At 40.7% G+C, this 25432-nt stretch overlaps 1 protein-coding gene across 1 annotated transcript; it reads left to right on the top strand.

Annotated features, from left to right (window-relative positions):
• The first annotated feature begins 7847 nt into the window (after positions 1 to 7847).
• LOC134376640 (olfactory receptor 5A1-like) lies at positions 7848 to 8867 on the top strand. The gene has a single exon (XM_063095127.1). It carries the CDS (start codon positions 7848 to 7850, stop codon positions 8865 to 8867), a length of 1020 nt encoding a protein of 339 aa, XP_062951197.1.
• Positions 8868 to 25432: the final 16565 nt, after the last annotated feature.

Here is a 25432-nt window from a genome sequence, read left to right as displayed (position 1 = left end):
AGGTGGATGAAATGTTCCATTTTTGACTAGGGAGCTGGCCAAGGTGTTCATCTTTTGGGGGCAGGTGAGGACTGGAGGCCTCATGTTGAATTGGCAATAATGTAGCTGATGCACTGGCTAAGGTAAGATGGCTGGAGAGAATCCAGCAGCTGATGTAGCTGGTAGCTACACTGGAGAATGCAGCATGCTTGCTACAAGACCGGGTGGTTGATGGCTTGCCAGGTGTCACATAAACCTGAGAAAAAGTGCCCCTGATGGGCAGTTGTGCTCCTGATGATCAGACGGGTGCCCCTGATGGGCAGATAACTCATGTGAGAGTGCCACTGACACAGTGGCAGGTGGATATTGTGGGACTACTGCCAAAATCAGAGAGTTACTGGTCTTCTGTTTGTATGAACTTGTGGGGCCCCAAACCAAGTAAGATACCTATTTCCACAACCATCCTTTCTTAGGATGGCAAAGTGGCATGTATCTTACCAGAGAGGTGAGAACTTCCCCTATCGGTACCAATAACCCTTCTGTCTTTTCACCCATAGTGTTCTGGCTACAGACAATGAACCAGAGGCAAGTGGGTACATACATATGTTGACGTGATCATCTACTGAATATGCACCGAACTTCACATCAGTATGACTACAAGATTCTCATGGAAAATCACACCAATGATGACTATTAACTGGACATGTGAGGCTAAAGGACAGAACTACAGGACAAGTCTTAAGGCCTATTAAAAAGACAATAGATTGTATAAATTTAAGTGTCATTTACTTGGTAAGGGAACATTGTGGAAGATGTTGAATGCACAGATTGTATGGTGAGGGATCCTGAATGGGTAGATTGTGGGGAAAATAGAATAGTTTGGTCAGGCTCCTTCTAATGAGGTCTGATTCGTGGTCGAGCAGCACATTTCTTGTAAACAAGTTGTGTATGGGTAGAGTTAGTGTGCACGTGCAGCTATATATCTTTTTAGTTAATTGCTCTTGTGTGTTCTTCAGTTTGGAAGCAGAGCTGGCTGGCAGAGCTCAAGTCTAAAAATAGAGCATGGTTACTCTGCTGGCAGCTGCTCAGTTTTCCTTTGGACTTTGCTGGTAGCAGTTGAGTGTCTGAGTTTCTCCTTTGAAGTGCCTAGGCCTGGCATTGCTTCTGTTGAATAAATCCTATTTCTACTTCAGCCAAGGCTCCAAGGACTGTTTTGTTCTGGTTACCTAGCTTGTAGACCTGCATGTGAAGGGTTTGTGAATGGGCTCGAGGGGTCTGTGAGTTCCAAACCCTATCTCTAGCTCTACACCATTGTAGAGATCTTTTGCTTCCTAGGTTAAATTCATTCATAGGACTTAATTTATTTTTTGTTTACTATTTTAAATGTGCTAGCTTTCTTGATTTCTTTTTCCTGTGTTCATCGGTGTAGTATAAAAATGCTTCTGATTTTTGCATTTTGATTTTGTATCTTGCAAGTTTACTGAAATTATCAACTCAAAGAGTTTTTTTTTTTTTGAAGAGTCTATAGCCTTTTCTATACATGGCATCATGTAATCTGAAAACAAGGACTATTTGAGTTTTTTTTTTTTTTTTCCATTATGGATGACTTTTATCTCTTTCTCTTGCCTGATTGCTATGACTAGTTTTTCCAATAGTACATTAAATAGGCGTGGGCATTCTTGTTTAGATCCCATTTTCAAGACATCTTTCAGTTTTTCCCCTTTCAGTATGATATTGGTCATGGGTTGGTTGTATATGGCTTTTACTTTTTTGTGATACTCTCCTTCTGTACCTAATTTGCTGAGAATTTTTCTCAAGAATCAGTGTTGGATTTTGTCAAATTCTTTTTCTGTGTCTATTGAAATAATAATATGGCTTTTGTCCTTGATTTTGTTGATGTGGTTTATCACATTTATTGACTTGAGTGTGTTGAACCATCCTTACATCCCTCGAATGAATCCCACTTGATTGTGGTGTATATTTTTTCTGATGTGTTGCTGTATTCTATTTGCTAACTCTCTATTAAGGAGTTTCACATCTATGTTTATCAAGATATTGACCTGTAGTTTTCTTTTCTTGTTGTATCCTTGTCTGGTTTTAGTGTCAGGGTGTTGCTGTCCCATAGAATGAGTGTGGGAGAATGGCTTCCATTTCAATTCTTTAGAATAGTTTGATTTGAATTGGCATTAATTCCTCTTTAAAGGTTTACTAGAATTTTGCGGTAAAGCAATCTAGTCCTGTGCTTTTCTTTGTTTGGGGACTGCTGATTGCTGCTTCAATTTCATTGCTTGTTGTTGGTCTGTTCAAATTTTCTTAGTTTTTTCATTGTAGTTTTGGAAGTATTTTTGTGACCAGAAATTTATCCATTTCCTTCTGGTTTCCTGATTTGTTGGCATATTAGTAGTGTCTAGTGATTCTTTGTATTTCTGTGGTATGAGTTGCAATGTTTCCTTTTTCGTTTCTAGTATTTTTCCTTTTTTTGTGGGGGGCAGTCTTTGCTTTTTTTTGGTTAAGCAAGCTAATTATTTGTATATTTTATTTCTCAAAAAACCAAATTTTTATTTCATTGATCTTTTAATTCATTTTCTGGGTTTCTATTTTATTTAGTCCTTCTCTGATCCTTATTTCTTACTGTGTACTAATTTTGGGATTGGATTGTTCTTGTTTTCCTAGTTCATTGAGGTATAGAGGTAGGTTGTGTATTTGAAATCTTTCCATTCTTTCGGTATAAGCATTTATTGGAATAAACTTCCCTCTTAGTACTGCTGTTGCAGCATCTCACAGGTTTTGTTATGATGTGTATTTATTGTCATTAGTTTTGAGAATTTTTTTACATCTTGTGTTATGTATTCTTGGATCCTGATGTTATTCAGGATTGTATTGCTTAATTTCCATGTGTTCGTGTAGTTTCCAGAGTTTCACTTGTTATTGATTTCTAGCTTAGTGAGAAGATACTTGAAATGATTTCAATTTTTAAAAATTTATCGAGTTTTGATTTTTGACCTAATATATGTTGCATCCTGGAGGATGTTCCATGTGCTGATGAGAAGAATGCACAATTCTCTGGTTTTTGAATGAAATATTCTATATATATATTGCAAAGTCTATTTGGTCTAAGATGTGGTTTAAATACAGTGTTTCTCTGTTGATTTGTTGCTTAGATTATATGTCTAATGTTGAGAGTGGTATTCAGTTTCCCAACTCATACCATATTTTGGTGTACCTATTTCCTTAGGTCTAATAGTTTTTGCTTTACATACCTGGGTGCTCTGATGTTGAGTACATGTATATTCAGATTGTTATGTCTTTTGGCTGGATAAATTCCTTTATCATTATATAGTGGGCTTCCCTGTCTCTTTCTATGATTTTTGTTTGAAGTCTTTTTTATCCAATATAAGAATAGCTACTCCTGCTGAGTTTTATTTCCATTTGTGTGGTATGTCTTTTTTCATCCCTTCACCATTAGTCCATGTGTGTCTTTACAAGTGAGGTGAGTCTCTTGTAAACAGCATATAGTTGGATCTAGCTTTTTAATACAATCAGCCAGTCTGTCTTTGGAGTGGTGGATCTAATCCATATACATTTAGTGTTGTTACTGTAAGGTAGTGTCTTAATCCAGACATTTAACTGATTTTTAAATGGTTGATTTAATTATATTTTGTTCCTTTCTTCCTCTTTCATTGTTTGTCTATGGTACTCATTTGTTTTTCAAGGAGGTATGGTACAGTTTCTTTCTCCTTCTCATTTGCATATCTGCTCTAATAGTGGTGTTTGTTCTTCCTTGTGTATACACAGTAGTGATTACCATTTGGGGGGTTTCAGGTGCAGGACTCCCTTAAGAATTTCTTGTAGAGCTTGTCATGTGGTAGTGATTTCCCACAGTGTTTGTTTGTCTGGGAAATACACTATTTCCCTCTCATTTCTGATGGATAACCTTGCTGGGCATAGTATTCTTGGCTGGCGGTTTTGTTTTTTCTTTTAGTACTTTGAATATTTTATATTAATCTCTTCTGGCCTGCAGAGTTCCTGTTGAGAAGTCTGCTGTTAGTCTGATTGGGATTTCCATATAGGTAACTTGATGCTTTTCTCTTGCTGTTTTTAAGATTGTCTCTTAATCTTTGACTTTTGGCAGTTTGAATATAATGTTTCTTGAAAAGGACCTTTTAAGGGTTGAATCTGTTTAGGGTCCTTTGAGCCTCTTGGCTTGGAATAACTTATCTCTGACAATACCTGAGACTTTTCTAGTATTATTTCACTGAATATATTTTCAATGCCTTTTCCTTTCTCCTCCCCCACTGGAGCACCCATGATTTGAATGTTTGTGTGCTTAAGGTGGTCTGTTATCTTTCTTTGATCTTCCTTATTTTTTGGATTCTTTTTTTTTCTTCTGTTTTTTTTTTTCTTTCGGTCTACTTGGGTTATTTCAAAAATACTGACTTTCTGATCAGAAATTATTTCTTCCACGTGCTCTAGCCTTCTGCTCATACTCTCAATTGTAAATTTTATTCCATTAAATAAGTCTTTCAGTTTGAGGACTTCTGCTATGTTCTTTTTTATGATATTTATCTCTTTGTAAATTTCCTCCTTCAAGTCCTGGATTATTTTCCTCATTTCATTGTGTTGTCTAACTGAATCTTCTTGTATCTCATTGAGTTTGTTTAAGATTGTTCCTTGGAATTCCTTTGCAGGCATTTCAAGGGCTTCCTGCTCTGTGGGGTCTGGTACTTGAAAAGTATTTTGTTACTTTGGTGGTGTCATATTTTGTTGACTTTTTATATTTCTAGTCCCTCTGTGTTGATGTCTAGTCAGCTAATAGAGCATTTGCCTCTTCTATGACTGTAATTTGGTCTTTGAGGATAGATATTTCCTCTTGTAGATGTATTTTGTATTGACTGCTGAGTAAGGTGTTTTAGTATTTGTTCTTGACAGCCACAGTAGTGCAGTGTCTTTGTGGATCATTCTGCCATATTTAATGTTTGAGTGCCTCCATGGTGTAGGCACCAGGGCATTTTGTGATTTCTTGTGGTGGTTAGTGACACTGTGTTGGGACATTGAGGACTCGAGTGAGCTCTTGAGGTCTTGGGCAAAGTGCCAGAGTTACTTGTCACTATTAAATTGGGGTGCGTGATGCTAGGCAAACTGTTGGCTCCTCAGCTAGTATCTTGTGACCCTGATGGGTGCACTGAACTATACTGTATCTCCCCATTTTGAATGGATGACCCTGGGTGAGCTTTCTCTTTCCTTGTTCCTGTAGGCCAAGGCTTCTCCTGGAACCTTGTTTCCGCTGGTTGAGGGATGGGTTGGTGGTGGCTGGAAATTTTCTCTGTACACTATTTGGCTATCCTGGGTTTTTGTACTCTCCAGGTTCTCTGTGTGTCTCTCCCTAGGTCAGGGCAGTTGTGCTTACTGCACATGAGTGTAATTCTCCCTGTGGTTTTGGCTGCTGAGATGTGGGTTTGTGCTGGCTTACCTCTTTCTGGAGGCTCTGTTTGTGAGTTTTCCTGTGTCAATGCATGGTGCCAGTTGTGGGTCCTGCTCATTGCAAGTCTGATTGGTGAAGTGGCAATGTTTGTAGTGTGTATGGCTTCCAGAAGTGGCAGCAATGGAAGCACTGGTGCAGGCAGTAGTAACCTGGGTCCCACACCCAGGGCTGGCTACTGCTTCAGTGCCAACATCAAGTCCCACCCATCACCAGTCTGACTGCTGCAATGATATGGGCAGAGATCGCACACATGGCCAGACTTGTTGGTGTGATGGTGGAGGCAGCAGCCATACTGAAAGTGGCTATGGTGGGAATTCAATGCTCAGCCTGTCTGGCTTGTGCAACAGCTTGGGCAGGGGATCTCACATACAACCTGGCTGGCTGGTGCAATGATGTGGAGAGGGATTGCATGTGGGTCGTCTGATTGGTGCACCGGTGACATGGCAGCTGTGGGAGAGCACTGTAGGTGGTGGCAGGTTGGCCCATTTCCTGTTGATCCACCTGGTGTAATTGCTAGAGTGGTAGCAGCTGCACTGCATGCAACTAGGTCTAGGGTCCACAGTATAGCAGGGCTTACTGGTGAGGCAGATTGGCGGGGGTCTGGTGCATGACTGGCCTGGCCTGGGCAGAGATGTGGACAGCTTCTGACAATGGCTGTCACTCTTCAGGCAGGTGTGGCAGGAGAACCATGTATTGTTGGGTTGGCTGGGTAGGCAGCTTGTGCAGGGGTCCTGCATGCAAATGGTCTAGTGGATGTGGAGATGTAGATGGCTGCTGGGGATGGGCCCTGCACTGCGGGCAGTGGTCCCAGGCCAGTCAGGCTGGCTACTACTTCAGCATCATCAGGGAGTCCCACACCCAGCTGGTCTGGCTGGTGTGATGGCTATGGTGGGGGAAACCACACTGTATGCAACTATGGCAGGGATTCCCATGCATAGCAGGGCTGTCTGTTGCGGCAGCTTTGGCAAAGGTCCCCAGTGTGGCTGATGTGTCTGTGGTGGCAGCGTGGACTCTAGAGATGGCTGCTGCACTTCAGGAGGCTGTGGCAGAGGTCCCAATCATGGCCATGCTGACTGGTGCAGCAGAATGTGCAGGGATCCTGTAAAAAGCTAGCCTGGGCAGTGCTACAGCACCAGTTGGGATGGCTACCAGAGGGAGCAACATTGTAGGTGGTAGCAGCCATGGACAGTGCAAAATTCACTGTGGGAAGGTGGGCGATGGTACTGGATCCTGACCAAGTCACCAGCGAGTTCAGCAGTGAGTGTAGTGGTAGTAGCACTGGGCCTATTCTGCTCTTCTTCTGAGGAAAGGACACATCCTGGGTTCCTCTTCTTCAACAACTTTCCATAATCTTCTCAGCTAAGTATCTTAACCTTTACATGAGTTCGAGTCACTCACCATTGTAGGAGAAAAGTCTTTAACTTGAGCACCAAGGATAGACTTGAGGGCAATTGAGAATCAAAAAAACAAACAAAACCCCCCCAAAAAACCCAAAAACAAAAACAAAAACGAAAAACAAAAAAACAACAGACAGAAAAACTGTATGGAAAAGTGGCAAGTAGTCACAGTTTCCTGGATAAAGGGTTCAGAGATTACAAAAGTTTTTTAAAAGTGTCAATGACGACAAGAAGACTAAAAATCACTGTCCTAGAAAATATACCTCATAAATATCTCTGATTTGAGAAAAGAAAAACATGCACCTGCAAGTTGTGATCATAATGGCTCCTTCATCATCTCTTTTTAACTTCTCAGGAGCCTTTCTAGAGTCATTAAGTCAGTTAAGTCACATCTATTTCTAAGCTGATTCTTGGTACGTCACGTTTCACATCATCCTGCTACATTATTCTTTTATCTCTCCAGGCTTTATGAGAAAAGAAAAGCAGTAAGAGAATTGTCAATACTCCCTGATTATAAATATATTGAATGTTAGTTTTTGAAGACATTTTATAGAGGACCTACTCCAGCATCGTCATTTTACACAGAAGGCACAGAATAATTCTGGGGTGTCTCCAAGCATTGAGTGAATGGCAGATCCATGCCTGAGCAATATTGTTCTATTACACCATATAGAGAAATGACAGTATTTTCCTCATTGACCAATCTCCAAAGTCTCATATATTTGCAAAACCTGGCACGAGAAACACAAAATTTTACATGGTATCATACTAATGATGATTTGCGGTCTTTTGTCCCATAGACAGAGTGATAATATTTATCAAAGTTTTAAAGTTACAGTTGTTGATTATGCATGGACAGCACAAGCTAACTCAACCTTGATGATTCAAGGTTACATATTTAGCCAGGAGCCTGACTGAAAAAAATTATTTGTATTTCCTTTTATTTATGGGAATAAAAATACTTCCTTCTCTGCCCCTTTTCTCAGCAGATGGCACCAAACAAATCTATGGAAGTGGTTGAGAACCACACCTCTGTGGCCATGTTTATTCTCCTGGGACTTTCAGATGAAAAAGAGCTGCAGCTCATCCTCTTTCCAGTCTTTCTGGGCATCTACCTTGGGACTCTCATCTGGAACCTGTGTCTTATCATTGTCATCAAGATCAATTCCAACCTGCACACACCTATGTACCTTTTTCTCAGTTCCCTGTCATTTATAGACATCTGCTATTCTTCCTCCATCAGCCCAAGGATGCTCTCAGACTTCTTAAGAGATGAGAAAATAATTTCCTTCATGGCCTGTGCCACTCAGTATTTTGTCGGGGCCTGGATGGGTCTGGCTGAGTGCTGCCTCTTGGCTGCCATGGCCTATGACCGGTACGTTGCCATAGGTAACCCTCTGCAGTACTCAGCCATCATGGTACCCGGCCGCTGTTGGAAGATGATTGCTGGGGCCTGTGCTAGTGGTTTTCTCAGTAGCTTAGTTCATGTAGTCCCTTGTTTTCATCTCTCCTACTGTGGACCAAATATCATTCAACATTTCTTGTGTGACATAACTCAGGTTATTTCTCTATCTTGCTCCAATCCATTCATGTGCCAACTGATTGTTTTCCTGGTAGCTATTTTTGTGGGGTTGGGTTCTTTGTTTGTTATCCTCTTATCCTATGGTTTCATTGCAGCTTCCATCCTGAAAATATCCTCAGTTAAAGGAAGTGCCAAGGCCTTCAACACCTGTGTCTCCCATCTGGCTGCTGTGATGCTCTTCTATAGCACATGCCTCTCTGTGTACATGCATCCTGGCTCTAGCCACTCCATGAAGCACAAGGTGCTGTCCATTTTCTATGTTATCTTTATTCCCCTGTTGAACCCTCTGATCTATAGTCTGAGGAACAAGGATATCAAAAAGGCCCTCAAGAGGCTGATAAAGAGGCAACATATTTACTTGAGTAAGATTAATATTTGGGCAGCTATTATCACTATAAGGAAGATGGAAGCAAGCATATGTAAGTAAGCTCTTGCAGATCACAAAAATTGGTAGGTAGGGAAAAGTGGGAACCTGGATTCCTTGATTGTTGTTGCCATTGTTTTGAGTTGCCGCCACTAAATGATCTGTTGCAGGTAGCGCCACCAACATTAAATCCCATTTAGAAAGACAGTTTTTGTGATTAGAACCGAGATATATTATACCCTAAAAGTGATTTGGAGTTTTGAAAACAGAGATGCTGACAGGTACTATATGTAGCAGAATGACAAGACCCCCGGATGCTGCGCATCCTGTTCTCTACTTCACAAACATTCTTGATTTCTTATATTTATTTTTAACTTTTGAGCCTTTACTTGTATTTCAATAAAAATATAGTCAATTAATGCACAAAATTAGATATACAATTATAAAAAAAATAAAGAAATATTTTATAACTTTGGTCTCAAACAGAGACACGGAAAGAAAGTGTGTGAGTGAGAGAGAGATCGAGAGAGAAAAAGAGAAGGGGAAAGAGAGAAAGAGCAGGAGTGGGACAATATTTGTCTGTGTTTCCTCTCAAATGACTTTGTTTTTCCACCCTACCCTTTGAGCATGTTGAAGGAAGAAATTAGTAAAAAAGGAATGGGAGGAAAGAATGATAGGAGGAAGGAAGCTCTTTTAATTCAATGGTAGGGCATATTCTTTGAGGTTAAAAAGAAATCATAGTCAGGAATTGCTGTGTATAGGTGGGCCTGGAGCATGCTCCATGGTAACTTCGTAGAGACTGTGCATGACTTAGGAAATGATGAGTGTCATGTGTGCAGGGAGGAAGTACCCCTGTTCCAGAAAACCAAATCGCAATACAACAGAAAATACGACATGATTGAAAAGATTAGCAAAACTCTTTTCTTTTTTTTAAAAAAAAATAAACTGTATTGAGAAATCCTTCAATAAACTAATTAGGAAAAAAGGAGAAGACTCAAATAAGTAAAATCAAAAATGAAAGGTAAGTCATCACAACTGGTAACAGAAATAAAAGGATCATAAGAAACTGCTATACACAATTATATGCCAATAAGTTGGACAACCTAACAGAAATGGATAAATTGTTAGAAATATATGCCTACCAAGACTGAATTACAAAGAAAATGGAAATCTAAATGAGAGTAAGGAGATGGAATGTGTAATTAAAATACTCCCATCAGGACAAAATAAAATAAAATGCCCAACAGTGGATGTCTTCATTGATGAATTCTACCCAACTTTTAAAGAAGTGCTAACATGTGCAGGATACCAACATGAATAATGCAAATGTATTTCATAGGGCCTAACACATAGAAATGCTAAGCTTGGGAAAAAGCAGGACACTTTCCCAGGACTAAAGTCTCTGTTGTAGATTTTTAAAAAATTGTAACACAGCAAAAATGCTCTAAGAGCAGATGTCCTGGGTGCAGCTAAATCTTATGATGCAAAAGTACGAAGATTCTCTGATTGTTTTTTTGTAACCACCTATGTTCCTTTTCTGTAACTTTCTTGACTGGAGAATAAAAACAGAGAGAAAAGCTGATTTGGGGCTATTCCCAGGATCTTTCTTCTATTGAACGAATTATTCCTGGGGGTAACCGCTTCGGGCTTCTCACCGCTCAGGAGAAATGGGTTTTGAGTAATCCTTTGCATCTCCATCACCCTGAGAGAGGTGACACTCACATAACTGAATTAAGTAATGTTGCAGGAAACAAAATCAATGTACAAAAATGAACAGCATTCTTATAGACCAACAAAGAACAAGGAGCAAAAGAAATCAAGAAAGAAAGCTCACTTATAGTAGCTACCAAAGAATAAAATACTTAAGAAAAAAATTAACCAGAGAGATGAAAGTACTCTACAATGTATGCTACAAAACTCTGTTGAAAGGAATTAGAGAGGACACGAAAAATGGAAAGACATTCCTTGTTCATGGATTGGAAAAATTAATGTGAATGTCCATACTACGAATGGAGACCTACAGATTGAGTGCAATCCACAACAAAATACCAGCAACATTCCTCACCATAATAGAAAAAACAATCCTAAACTTCATGTGAAACAACAAAAGAGCCTGAGTAGCTAAAGCAATCTGAAAGAGAAAAAATATGGAGGCATTATGCTATTTGATATCAAATCACACTTTAAGCTATAGTAACCAACACAGCATGTTACTGGCATAAAAATAGCCACATAGACCAATGGAATAGAATACAGAGCACTGACGTCACCCAAGTTCTTACAGTCAACTGGCCTTTGACAAAGGCTCCAAGAACTTACATTGGGCTTCTTCAGTAAATGGTGCTGGAAAAGCTAGATATCCATGTGTAGAAGAAAAAACCTAGAATTATAGCTCTTACCATACACAAAAATCAACTCAAAATGTATTAAAGACTGAAGTAGAAGACCTGAAACTATAAAATTTCAAGGTGCAAACAAAGGGGAAACACTTCAGGACATAAGACTAGGCAAACAATTTATGAATAAGAAAGAAAAAGCACAAACAACAAAATAAAAAAATAAATAGAACTATATCAAACTAATAAGCTTTTGCGCAGCAAACGAGACAATCAACAGAGTGTAAAGGCAACCAACAGAACGGGAGAAATTATTTGGAAGCTATCCGTTTCAACAAAAAATTAATATCCAGAAAAAGAAAAAACTTAAATAAGTTCACACTAAAAATCAAAAGATTCAATAGAAAAATAGGCAAAAGAGCTGAATAGATATTTTTCAAATGAAGAGATACAAACGAACAGCAGTTACATAAAAAAAAAGCTCAGCATAACTAATCATCAGGGAAATGCAAATCATAACCACACTGAGATAACATCTCACCCCAGTTAGACTGTCTATAATCAAAAAGAGAATAACAAATTGTTGAAAGAATTTGGAGAAAGTGGAACTCTTCTACACTTTTGGTTGGACTGTAAATTAGTACAGTCATTACGAAAAACATGGAGGTTTCTCAGACAGCTACAGATGCAACTATCATATGATCCAGCATTCCACTCCTGGGAAATCATCATGTCGAAGGGAAACCTTCACTCACATGTTCATCGCAGCTTTATTTACAATAGCCAAGATATGAAACCAAGCTATATGTCCATTGACAGATGACTGGATAAGGAAAATATGGTATATATACACAACAGAATACTACTCAGCCAAAAAGGAACAGAATTCTGACATCTGCAGCAACGTGGATGAGTTTAGAGAAAATTATTTTAAGTGAAATAAGCCAGACACAGAAAGAGAATTACCACATATCCTCACTCTAATGTGGGAGCAACAAAATAAAGAACGAATGAACCACAACATAACATTGAACTTTCTGAAGGAGAGAACAGGCTTATAACTACTAGAGACAGGAAATGGGAGTGGAGGGCTGTTAGGAAGTAATTGGGTAAGGGACACAAGTGTAATTACAATTTGTAATGATGAACATGCTAATAATACGGATTTGATCATCACATACTGTACCAAAATACTGACAGTTGACTCTGTATCCCATAAATAAGTAAAATTTTAAAAAGTGTAGAAAAAAATAAAAATAAAGAACAGCTAATACCAATTTTTCTCAAAGTATTCAAAAAAATTCAAGAGGCTGAGTACACTCACATTTTTCAAAACAGGATTATCCCTGATTCCAAGACAAACATAGACACTGCAAGAATAAAAAACTACAGGCCAATATCACAGATGAACATAGATGCAAATAACCTCAACAAAATTTTAGCAAACCATATTCAACAGTACTTTAAAAGGACCATTTACCGTGATCAAGTTGGATTTTTCCTTCGATGCAAATATGGTTCAACATACACAAATCAATAAATGTGATATACCCCATTAACAGAATAAAAGACAAAAGTGACATGATCATCTCAGTAGACATACAAAACTATTCTTCAAAATTCAACATCTTTTCATGACATAAGCTCTCAACACATTAGGCATGGAAGCAATATATCACTGCACAATAAAGGCCATATATAACAAGCCCACAGCTAATATATCTAATGGTGAAAAGTTGAAGGCTTTTCCTTTAAGATCAGGAAGGAGAAAAAGATGTGCACTCTCACCACTTGTATTGAATGCAGCACAGGAAGTCCTAGGCAGAGCAATTAGGCCAAAAAGAAATAAAAAGCATTCAAATAGGAAAGGATCAAGTGAAATTATCTCTGATTGCTGACTACATGATGTTATATATAGAAAATTTCAAAGGCTCCACCATAAAATATTATAACTAATGAACAAATACAGTGAAATTTCAGGATAATAATCAACTTACAAAATTGAGTAGAGGAGACGCCCAGTCAGAGAGGTCCAAGATCCATGGGCCACGTGCCCTGTGGTGCCAGTGTGTGACCCTGCAGGTAGGCCTCACTGTCACAGCCCGACTCCATCCCAAGCCTGGCCGAGTGCACACCAACCACAGAAGCACCCAGCCATAGAGGCCTAAGATCCATGGAGACCAGGTGCCCTGTGGTGCCAGAACATGCCCCTGTAGTTAGACCCACCACTGCTGCCTGAATCAATCCCCAGCCTGGCCAAGTGAACCAATCAGAGAAGTGCCCATGTAGAGAGGTCCAAGATCTGCAAAGACTATATACCCAGAGAGTCACCTCCTGAAAGAGGCCCAAGGCCCAAGGCGACCACGCACCAGAGGCACCAGCAGGCAACCGAGCAGAAACTGAGGCACTGATGCAGCCATGCTAAACTGGCAACCCCAGCAGCATCCTAGCCAGACAATAGTGTCGAACCAGTGGACCATGAAATCCCATGCCACAGTGACTAAACATCAAAGGAAAGATACCAGAAATATGAAAAATCAAGAAAGTACACCAACAAATGGTAATAATTCTCAAGCACTCCTATAGAACAAGAAGCCCTTGAAATGTCTGACAAGGAATTTCAAGTGATCATTCTAAGGAAACTAAATGAGATACAAGAAAACCAAGCTAGACAACACAATGAAATGAGGAAAAGAATATAGGATCTGAATGAAATGGACAAGGAATTGAATACCCTGAAAAGAAATGTAGCAGAGCTTGCCAAGCTGAAGAATTCATTCAACAAAATAAAAAACACAACAGAGAGTTTAACCAGCAGACTTGCAGAAGCAGAAGAGAGAACTTCTGACCTTGATGATGGGCTTTTTGAAATAACACAGACAGTCAAAAAAAAAAAAGAAAGAAAGAAAGAAAAAGAAAAAAGAATTAACAACATTGAAGAAAATGTAAGAGATATATCAGACAACCTTAAGTGCTCAAATATCTGAGACATGGGCATTCCAGAAGGGGAGGAAAAAGGAGATTGCACTGAAAACATATTCAACAAAATAGTTGCAGAAAACTTCCCAGGTATAGGAAAAGACACATATCTTCAGATTCACGAAGCTCAAAGATCCCCAGACAGATTCAACCCAAAAAAGTCTTCTCCAAGACATGTTATAGTCAATTGGCAAAATTCAAAGACAAAGAGAGAACCTTAAAAGCTGCAAGAGAGAATCATCAGGTCACCTATAGGGGAGCCCCAATCAGACTAACATCAGACTTTTCATCACTACCCCTAAAAGCCAGAAAGGAATGGGATAATATACCGAACACAGTAAAAGACAGAAATTGCCAGCCAAGAATACTCTATCCCACAAGGCTATCCTTCTGAAATGAAGGGCAAGTAGTATAATTCTCAGACAAAGAAGTAGTGCAGGAGTTTGCTACCACAAGACCACACTTACAAGACATTCTCAAGGGAATACTGGGTTTGGTACCTGAAAAATAAGTATAACTGCCAAAAAAAAAACTTAAGGAAAATCAAAACCCACAAGTAAAATTCAAATGCCAACAATGAAGAGAAAAAAAATGTTTATCTACAACCCAAGGAACAAACAAATACAGAAGACAAACATTAAATCAGAACGAAAGGAACAAAGACACTCAAGACAATCAAACAAAAATTAATGAAATGCTAGGTGTAAATCAACACTTTTCAACAACAGCTCGATGTAAAAGAATTAAATTCCCCAGTCAAAAGACACAGACTGGCTGGCTGGATTAAAAAGGAGAAACCAAGTATATGCTGCCTTCAAGACACCAACCTCACCTATAAAGACTCACATAGACTAAGAGGAAAAAGATGGAAAAAGATTTACCATGCAAACAGAAATGTAAAATGAGCTGGAGTAGCTATTCTTGTCTCTGATAAAATACACTTTAACCTAAAAACCATAAAAAGAGATAATGAGGCACACTACGCAATGATAAAAGGATTGATCCATCAAGAACACATAACAGTCATAAATACATATGCACCCAATGTTGGAGCAGCAAGATTTATAAAGCAAACTCTATTAGACCCAAAGAAGGAAATACCACAATAGGAGGCAAACTGAACAGCCCACTAACAATACTGGAAAGTTCATCCAAGAAAAGAATCAGCAGAAAAACACAAGATCTAAATAACACTCTAGACCCATTGGACTTGGCATATATCTACAGAACATTCCATTCAACCACCTCAGAATATTCATTCTTCTCATCAGCACATGGATCATTCTCCAGGATAGATCACATGTTAGGTCACAAATCAAGTCTCAACAAATTCAAAACAATTGGAATTATAACATGTATTTTTTTCAGACCATGATGAAGTAAAATTAGAAATCAATAACAAATGAAACTCTGGGAACTATACAAACACTTGGAAATTAAACAGCATTCTACTTAATGATGTATGGGTCCAAGAAGAAATCAAACAGGAAATCAAAAAATTACTGAAACTAATGAAAACAATGATACATCATATCAAAACCTATGGGATACTGCAAAAGAAGTACTAAGGGGGAAATTTATTGCATTAAATGCTTACTTCAGAAGAATGTAAAGATGGCAAGTGAACAACCTAATACTTCACTTTAAAGAACTAGAAAATAAGAACAATCCAAACCCAAAGTTAGCAGACAGAAAGATGTCATTAAGATCAGAGCAGAACTTAATGACATTGAAACCCAAAAATGATATCAAAAAAATGAATGAAAATTTGGTTTTATGAAAAGATAAATAAAATTGACAATCCATTAGCAGGGCTAACTAATAAAAGAAGAGAGAAGACACGGAAAACAAAAATTAGAAATAAAAAAGTGATATTGCAGCTGATATATCTGAAATACACGAATCATTTGATACTACTATAAACAGCTATATGCCAACAAATTTGAAAATCTGGAGAAAATAGATAAATTTCTGGACACACGCAAATGACCAAAACTTAGCCAAGAAGATGTAAAAAATCAGACCAGACTAATAACAGTAAAAGAGATTGAAGATGTTATCAGAAGACTCCAAAAAAAGAAAAGCCCAGGACCAGATTTATTCACATCAGAATTCTACCAAACATTCAAAGAGTAACTGACACCAATTCTCTACTAATTATTCCAAAAGATTGAAAAAGTACCAATTCCCCAAACTCATTCTATGAAGCAAACTTAACCCTGATATCAAAACCAGGTAAAGATACAAGTAAAAAAGGAAAACTACAGACCAATATCCTTGATGAATATACATGCAAATATCCTCAATAAAATACTAGCTAACAGAATACAGCAACACGTACGCAAAATTATTATACACCACGATCAAGGGAGATTCATCCCAGGGATGCAAGGTTGGTTCAACATACACAAATCAATAAATGTGATACACTATATCAATAAAATCAAACAATAGGACCATATGATCAACTCTATAGATGCTGGAAAAGCATTTGATAAAATTCAACACTCGTTCATTTAAAGACTCTCTATAAGGTAGGTATAGATGGAAAGTATCTCAATATAATTAAAGCCATTTATGATAAACCCACTGTCAATATAATGTTGAAAAGCTTTCAGCTTTTCCTTTAAGTACAGGAACTAGAAAAGGATGCCCACTCCCACCACTTTAATTCAATATAGTGTTGGAAGTACTAGCCCGAGCAATCAGAGAAGAGAAGGAAATAAAGGGCATCCAGATTGGAAAAGATGAAGTCAAACTGTCCCTGTTTGCAGATGACATGATCCTATATATCAAACAGCCTAAAACCCCCACACAAAAATTCTTGTAATTGATAAACAATTTTCACAAAGTAGCAGGATACAAATTCAACACACAAAAACCAGTAGTATTTCTATTCTCCAAAAGTGAACATGCAAAAACAAAAATCAATAAAGCTTGCCTATTTACAATAGCCACCCCAAAAAATAAAATATGTAGTGATAGAGTTCACAAAGGATGTGAAAAATCTCTATAATGAGAACTACAAAGCACTGCTGAGAGAAATGAACGAGGACACAAGAAGATGGAAAGATGGCCCATGCTCCTGGATTAGAAGAATCAACATTGTGAAAATGTCCATACTACCCAAAGTGATATATAAATTCAATGCAATACACATCAAAATTCCAATGACATTTTTCTCAGAAATGGAAAAACCTATCCAGACATTTATATGGAATGACAAAAGGCCACACATAACCAAAGCAATTCTGAGCAAAATAAATAAATAAATAAATAAAGCTGGAGTCATAACACTACCTGGCTTTAAATTATACTACAAAGTTATAATAACCAAAACAGCATGGTTCTGTCATAAAAAACAGACACACTCATCAATGGAATAGAATAGAGAATCCAGAAATCAACCCACACACCTACAGAAATCTGATCTTTGACAAAGGCACCAAGCCTAAACACTAAGGAACATACTGGCAATTCAGCAAATTGTTCTGGGATATCTGGATATCCATATGCAGGAGAATGAAACTAGACCTATACTTGCCACCATATACTAAAATCAACTCCAAATGAACTAAAGACTTAAATATACACCCTGAAACAATAAAACTTTTTAAAGAAAACATAGGAGAAACACTTCAGGAAGTAGGACTGGGCACAGACTTCATGAATACACCTCCAAAGGACAGGCATCCAAAGGAAAAATAAATAAAATGGATTATATCAAACTAAAAATCTTCTATTAACAGAGTTAAAGGACAACCAACAGAGTGGGAGAAAATACTTGCAAAATATACATCTGACAAAAGAGTAATACCCAGAGTATGCAAGGAACTCAAACAACTTTACCATAGAAAAACAAGTAACCTAATTAAAAAATGGGCAAAAGAGCTAAATAGGCTTTTCTCAAAGGAAGATATACAGATGGCCAACAAACACATGAAAAAATGCTCAACATCACTCAGCATTCGGAAATGCAAATTAAAACCACATTGAGATACCTTCTCACCCCAGTTAGGATGGCTGATATCCAAAAGACTGTGAATGATACATGCTGTAAAGGTTGCAAGAAAATGGAACTCTCATACACTGTTGGTGGGATTGCAAAATGGTGCAGTCTCTTTGGAAAATGGTATGGAGGTTATTCAAACTATTGCAGATAGATCTACCATATGACCCAGCTACCCCACTGTTGGGAATATACCCAGAGGAATGGAAAACACGAAGTCGTAGCTATACCTGTTCTCCAATGTTCTTTGCAACACCCTTTACAGTAGCTAAGTGTTGGAACCAGCCCAAATGTGCATCATCAGATGAGTGGATATGGAAAACGTGGTATAGCTACACATTGGAATACTACTGTGCAATAAAAAAGAATGAAATACTGTCATTTTCAAAAACATAGATGGACCTAGAGACAATTATTTAAAGTGAAACAAGTCAGGCACAGAATGAGAAATATCATATGTCCTCAAATATGTGTGGGAGCTTAAAAAAGATAAATACACAAATAACCTGGGGTGGGGGAGGGAAGGATACACAGCAATTACAATTCCTTGAAGTTGATATGGCAAGAGAACTGAAAGGATGTTGTTGGGAGGGAGGGGGGAGAGAGGAGGATAGAGGGAGGTTTCAGTAATGGGCCACAATAATCAACCACATTGTATATTGACAAAATAAAATTAAATTAATAAAACTCAGTAGAAATTCTATACATTAACAATGATGTATCTATGAAAGCAATTAAGAAAAAAATTCAATTTAAAGTAGCATAAAAAATGTTTAGGGATAAATTTTTTAAAACGAAATAAAAGATCTGTATACTGAAAGCTATAAAGCATTAATGAAAGGAATTGAAGTGGAAACAAATAAATGGAAAGTCATCCCATGTTTATGAATTGGAAAAGTTAGTATTGTTAAAACATTTATACTACCTGTATTAGTTCGTTTCTGTTTCTTATAACAGAATACATGGTACTAGGTGATTTATAGAGAAAAAAAATATTCCTTACAATTTTGAAGCTTGGTAAGATCAAAGTCCAGGGAATTCTTCTAGTGGTGGTGACCGTGACACAAAGTGTCACAATGCAAGGTGATGGAAGCACAGAGAGAGACTCTCATGTGCTCAGCTTTTAAAACAATCAGAACCATGCCCGTGACCACCATTAAACTATCAGCTTTATAAATTCTTCAAGACCCTGCCTTTCACTTTTTATAATAGGATTTCCCACCCTCGACAGTTAAAACAGGTTTTAAGCTTCAGTGTGTTGGGTGGCGGGAAGTTTATTGCACTGCACTTTCCAAGGAATTCAAGAAATTGAATGCTACCTGTTCAAAAAAACCAATGTTATTTTTCACAGAAAAAAAAAAACAAAACAATTCTAACATTTGTATGAAACCATAAAAGGCCAAAAAAGCCAAACAATCTTGACTAAAATGGACAAAGCTGGAGACATTACACTTCCCAATTTCAAAATATGTTACAGAACCCAACCATAAAATTCACTTAATAGTTACATGTCATTATTGGTTCTGTCCAGTTCAAATCAGTGTTGGTAAGTAAGGAAAGGAGCCAGGCAATGGGTTTGAGGCAAGCTTTAATGGAAGCACTCTCGGGTGAGGTTCTGTGGCTGTCAAGGCAGTGAGGCCAGATAATTCTCGCCCTTGGTAGATACAAACAGGTATTTATAAGGGAGGGCTGTTGGTGGGTTTTTTGCCCACATATGGTATGGAATTGAGCAGGGCTGAGTTTCTGATTCCCGCCTTCAGGGGAGGGTAAAGGGGTGGAGGGGTGCAGTTAACAAGATGGAGGCTGGTGGGGTTAACAAGATGGAGGCTCTGTTGCTACTTTGTTGCTGCCTTCCGGTCCCCCCAGTCCCATTGGCCCAAAATTGCAACCTTTTTGTTGTTATAGAGCGATGACTCAGATCTGTCTACTTCCTGCTGAGTAAGGGGCATCATAGGGGCTGTCGGAAGTGGGCACGTGGAAGTAAGAGTGGGGAGAAACTGGTTGATGGATACCCTAGTCACTTCTCAAATTTGTTCCTGAATGAAGCAAAGGAGACAAGGGACTGCAGTTAAAAATATCCCGAAAATAAGGAGTGGGCTTAGTTCATGGAGTAGCCGTGTGTTTAATGGGTTTTGCCACCAATGATGTGAGGTAGGGTCTCTTGGGTGGTACCAGGTCAGAAGGGCCTCACGAACTTTGGTGAGAGTGTGGAGATTGGTTTCGACCATGCCTGTTTCATTGATGTAGTAACAGCATTCTTTGTTGAGGAACATGCAGGTGCCACCTCTATCTGCAGTGAGGAGGTCCAAGGTGCATTGGTTCTTTAGGGCTATTCGAGCTACCGATGTGATCTGGCACTGCAGGGAGGCTAGAGACTCCGCTGTGGCCTCAATAGCCACCTGGAGTCTTTTGGAAACGTCCCTGTGGAATCTACAGAGTGGAGAAGAGCCCCTATGCCCGGCTCCATGGCCACGGGGTAAGAAGCCAGAGAGACCCAGAGGACTAGGGGGAGAAAAGCTGCATGTTTTTGTTTTTCTGGGGGATTAACTAGGACAATAATTTTGGCCTGGCTATAAACAGTGAGCTGTGGGACCAATGAAACAAGCTGGCAAAAGAGGGAGGCAGAGGCATTGAGAGACTTGGAGAGGTTGCCATTGCACCAAAAGAAAACTGCAATGGAGGCAAGTTGGCTGGTGGCATTTGGTTGGATTGTATTGCAAAGAGAGGAATTAGGGGAAGAGTAGAAGAAGGGCAAAATTGGAGCTTGGGGGTTAGTAAACAAGTGAATGTTTTGGAGAAAGGGTGAAAACCCCTGAGGAGTTGGAGTGGGAGTGGATAGATTAAATGGGCCAGGAAGGGGGACAGCCACCAATGGGGATTTACCTAAAGCCGCACACAGAATGCAGTGAGACAAGTTACCCATGCCACAAAGGTTGGTGATAGTGATGCCCTGTTGAATGAGCTTTACCCAGGAGAAGACGTCTTGACCTAGATGAGGGCCAAGCTGCAGGTATTCTTGGAGGAGTTGCTCCTGTGCCAGGATAACACTAGTCTGGTTACTGAGAACAGAAAAGACCTGAGGGATGACCTGTGTGTAGGCCCTGTAAATGTTAAGGGAAGTGGCGGGGTAAGACTGGAAAGGCCAACGGTACAGTTTGGCATTGACTCCAGTGGCCCAGCCATCATCCCATGGGTCTGGAATTGTTAAGTAATAGGTGTTTCTTCTGTTAGAGGTGAGGCAGTACTGGGCCCATTTGGTACCTGCAATATCCAGCTGGGCGGTGTGCATTGTGCAATAATGATAAAGGGCAACCACCATTAGATTGAACCCAGTAAGTGTGGCAGTTGTAATGTGTTTGGTCATAAACAAAACAGATAGTGGGGTTTGAGCTTCCTCATGGGGCAGAGTTAAAAGCGGGGATAGAGAAATTAACTGAGTACTGGCATCCCTGCAGTTGGCAGTCAGTAGTAGAAATAAGTCTGGCATGGGTCTGATGATTGATCTTCCAGGTTTCTGGTAAACAAAACTGATATCTGTACCCTGAATCAGTAGCAGTGGGACTAAGAGACAGGGTCAGGAGGAGAATGGTGATGTGATAGCTGAACCCGGGTAGGCCCCAAGGGCTGGGCTGTCCATACATCTTGGGAGGGGGCCTCAGAGAGGGGGTGCTCAACTTTGGAAAGGTGTACCCAGGGATGGTGTCCCAGGAGTTTTGCAGCTGTAAGTGTGGTTAGAACCACTGTGTAGGGACCAGTCCACCTGGGCTGTAGGGTTTTTGGATATGGTTCTTTTAGTAGGATGCCATCCCCTCGGGTTAAAGCCTGGAGAGTATCCACATTGGGGCCCACAGGGGTGGGAGTAATTGAGTCAGCATGAGCCCACAAAAGGGCCCTTAAAAGGGTTAGGTAGGGTAGGTAGGATAAAAGGGGCGGGGGTGAGGCTGGAAAGTTGTGGGTCAGCAGGAAGGGCCATCCATAGAGGAATTCAAAAGGGCTGGGGCCTGATGGTTCCTTAGGGGTGGTCCTAAGCATTATAAGTGCCAACGGGAGGAGGGTTAGCCAAGATAAGTGGGTCCCGAGGGAAAGTTTTGTAAGATGTTCCTTGAGAAGGCCATTGGCTCTCAACCTTACTCGATGATTGGGGATGGTAAGAAATGTGGAGTTTCCAGGTGACATTCAGAATTTTGGAGACCTGCAGGGTGACACTGGAGGGGAAGGCTGGGCCATTGTCAAATTGTATTGTAAGGTCTGTGGGAGGCCAAACCTTGGGATGATATGTTCAGTGAGTACAGTGGCTACCATGTCCGCTGTTTCTTGAGCTGTGGGGCAAGCCTCTATCCATCCTGTAAAGGTGTCCACCAAAGTTAGTAAGTAATGACAGGTTTTGTGATGTGGCATGTGGGTGAAATCAAGCTGCCAGTCCTCCCCCGGTTGATGGCCTCAGAGTTGATGGTTAGGTCCCACTCTGCAAATTCCCCCTTGAGAGTTAACAGCAGAACAGGTGTTGCAAGACTGATGAACCTCCTCAATGAGCTTTCGGGGGTGTGGGTTATGGAAAAAGGGTTCGAGGAACCGATATAAAGCTTTCGGGTCAATGTGGAGGGATTGGTGGACATCTGTAATGATGCTGCAGGCTAGATGTCCCAGGAGGGGGGCCTTATTTTGGATAAAAATCCAACCCTTGTCCCCAGTAATTCCCCCCAACTGCTTGAGTGTCTGAGTTTCTTCTTCGGTATATGAAGGGGAATGGGGTGTACTGAGGAAAATGAGAGGAGCTGGGGTGGAGCCTAGAGCTGTAGCCCAGGGCTGTGGAATCAGCTTTGTTGTTGCCTTTAGATATAGGGTCTTTAGAGTACTGGTGGCCACGACAGTGAATGATAGCCACCTCTGTAGGGATGCTAAGGGCCTCAAGTAGCTTTGAGATGAGGGGCTCATTGATTATTAGGGTCCACTTAGTAGTGAGGAATCATCAGTCTTGCCAGAGGACAGAGTGAGTATGGGTGATGAGGAAAGCATATCTGGAATCTGTGTATATAGTGACCCGTTGTCCCTTGGACAGGTGGAGGGCCTGAGTGAGGGCTATCAGCTTTGCCTTTGGAGAGGTTGTTCCGAGGGGAAGGGGTACAGTCTCTGAGGTGGTATCTAGAGTAATGACAGCATAGGCTGCATGCCTCTGGCCATCCAGGGCAATGAAAGAACTACCATCTATGAAAAGCACATAGTCAGGATTAGATAGGGGCATGTCAGAGAGCCCTGAGTGTGAGGGAATAAAGTCCTCTAAAAGTTGAGGACAGGAATGTAAAGGGTCGTGAGTAGTGCAGGGAGTAGGCAGAAGGGTTGCAGGGTTTAAGTGGTGTGAGGTGGATAAAGAAATCTGGGGATTTTTGATGAAAAGTAGGTGGTACAGTTGGATTCTGGAAGGAGTCAAATGGGCAAGGGATTTGTGGCTGACCAGGTTCCCCAATTGATGGGAGGAAAAGACAGTGAGGGTTTGGCCCAAGGTAAGCTTGAGAGCTTCTTTGGTCAGAGAGGCAGCAGCTGCTAACGCCCTGAGACATGGCTGCCATCCTTGGACCGTGACATCTAGCTGTTTTGATATGTATGCCACTGCCCGATAGGCCAGTCCTATAGGCTGGGCCAGGAGGCCGGTAGCCAAGCCAGAAAGCGCATCTGTAAATAGATGAAAGGGATTTGAAAGGTCTGGGAGAGCCAGAGTGGGTCCTGCAGTGAGACAATCCCATAGCCTATAGAAAAGGTGTTTAACTGTGGTGGGGTCAGTTAATGGTCCCTGCGGGTGTCCTTAGCTGCCTTGTATAAGGGTCATGCTAGGAGGGAGACACCGGGGATCCACTGTTGGAAGATACCCACAAGGCCCAGAAAGGAGAGGATGCCATCGGCACTCTGGGGAGGTTAGAGATCCTGGAGGAGGTAGATATGGTCCCCTGTAAGAGACTTGGAAGTGGGGATTAGGGATATGCCTAGGTAAGAAACTGTGGGGGTGCTAAGTTGAGCTTTGGAAGGAGTGACCTGATAACCCCTATACACAAGGAAATTGAGAAGGGTGGCAGTTTCCTCTTGGGTAGAGAATAATGAGGGGCTGCAAAGAAGGAGGTCATCCACATATTAGAAGAGGGTGCTGTACTTCAGAGTGTAAAGATTGCGATCTTTGGCTAAAGCCTGGCCAAAAAGATGGGGACTGTCTCTAAAGCCTTGTGGCAAAACAGTCCAGGTAGTTTGTTGCAAAGTATGAGTGTCAGGTCCTCCCAAGTGAAGGCAAAAAGGAAATAAGAGTCAGGATGAAGGGAGACAGAGAAAAAAGCATCTTTCAGATCTAAAATGGAAAAGTGGGAATTGGTAGGGGGAATTTTGGAGAGCAGGGTATATGGGTTGGAGATGCCTGGATGGAGTGGGACTATGGCATCATTAATAGTTCTTAAATCTTGCACTAGGCAGTAGGCTCTGGTGGGCTTTTTTACGGGGAGGATGGGGCTGTTGCAGGGGGAGCTAATGGGTATAAGGACTCCCTGCTAGTGGAGCTGATCTATGATGGGTTTGAGTCCTATTTGGTGGGTTTCTGAAATGGGGAATTGAGGATGGGAAGGAAAGGTGGTTTGATGTTTTAATTGTATTTTTACTGGGGAATGGTGAGAAGCTACTATTGGCTTAGAAGTATCCCAGACCTGGGGGTCTATCGGCAATGGGAAGTGGGGCAGTTGGGAAAGGTCAGGTGAAAGTAGGACCAAAATAAGGTGGGTGCAAACAGTGGGTGAGAGGGAAAGACAAATGGTGGCCTAGAAATTGTAAAGGATATCCTGGCCAAGGAGGGGGATGGGGCAGGAGGGTATTATTAGGAGGGAATGAGAAAAGGGAAACCCATCCAGGCTACAGGAAAGGGGTGGGGTGGTCCGTGGATTAGAAGAGGTGGCATCAATTCCCATGACTGCCACTGGGGAGGAGAAGCTGGTGCCCGAGTAGGAAGGTAGCCCCCATGTCCAACAGGAAGGAAATGGACTTACCTGCTAGCTGGAGCATGACCCTGGGCTCGGTGTGGGTGAGAGGGGTTTCTGAGTCTGGGACCCATCAGTTGTCATCCAGGCCAAGGAGATGGAAGGCAGGACTTACCTGCTCAGAGTTTCCTCTGTGTGGAGTTGCTGGGTACTTGCGATGCTGGGGCAGTCAGATTTCCAGTGGCTCATCCTCCAGCATTGAGGGCATGGGCACGTTGGTTCCTTTGGATTTGGACATTGACGGGCCCAGTGTCTGCCAGTGCCACACTTGAAGCAAGCCCCCAGGGGGGTGCACTG

This window comes from Cynocephalus volans, chromosome 4, assembly GCF_027409185.1.
Source record: "Cynocephalus volans isolate mCynVol1 chromosome 4, mCynVol1.pri, whole genome shotgun sequence".
Lineage (NCBI taxonomy): Eukaryota > Metazoa > Chordata > Mammalia > Dermoptera > Cynocephalidae > Cynocephalus > Cynocephalus volans.
Note: the sequence above shows the minus strand (reverse complement) of the source record. Positions and strands in the feature narration are given on the sequence as shown.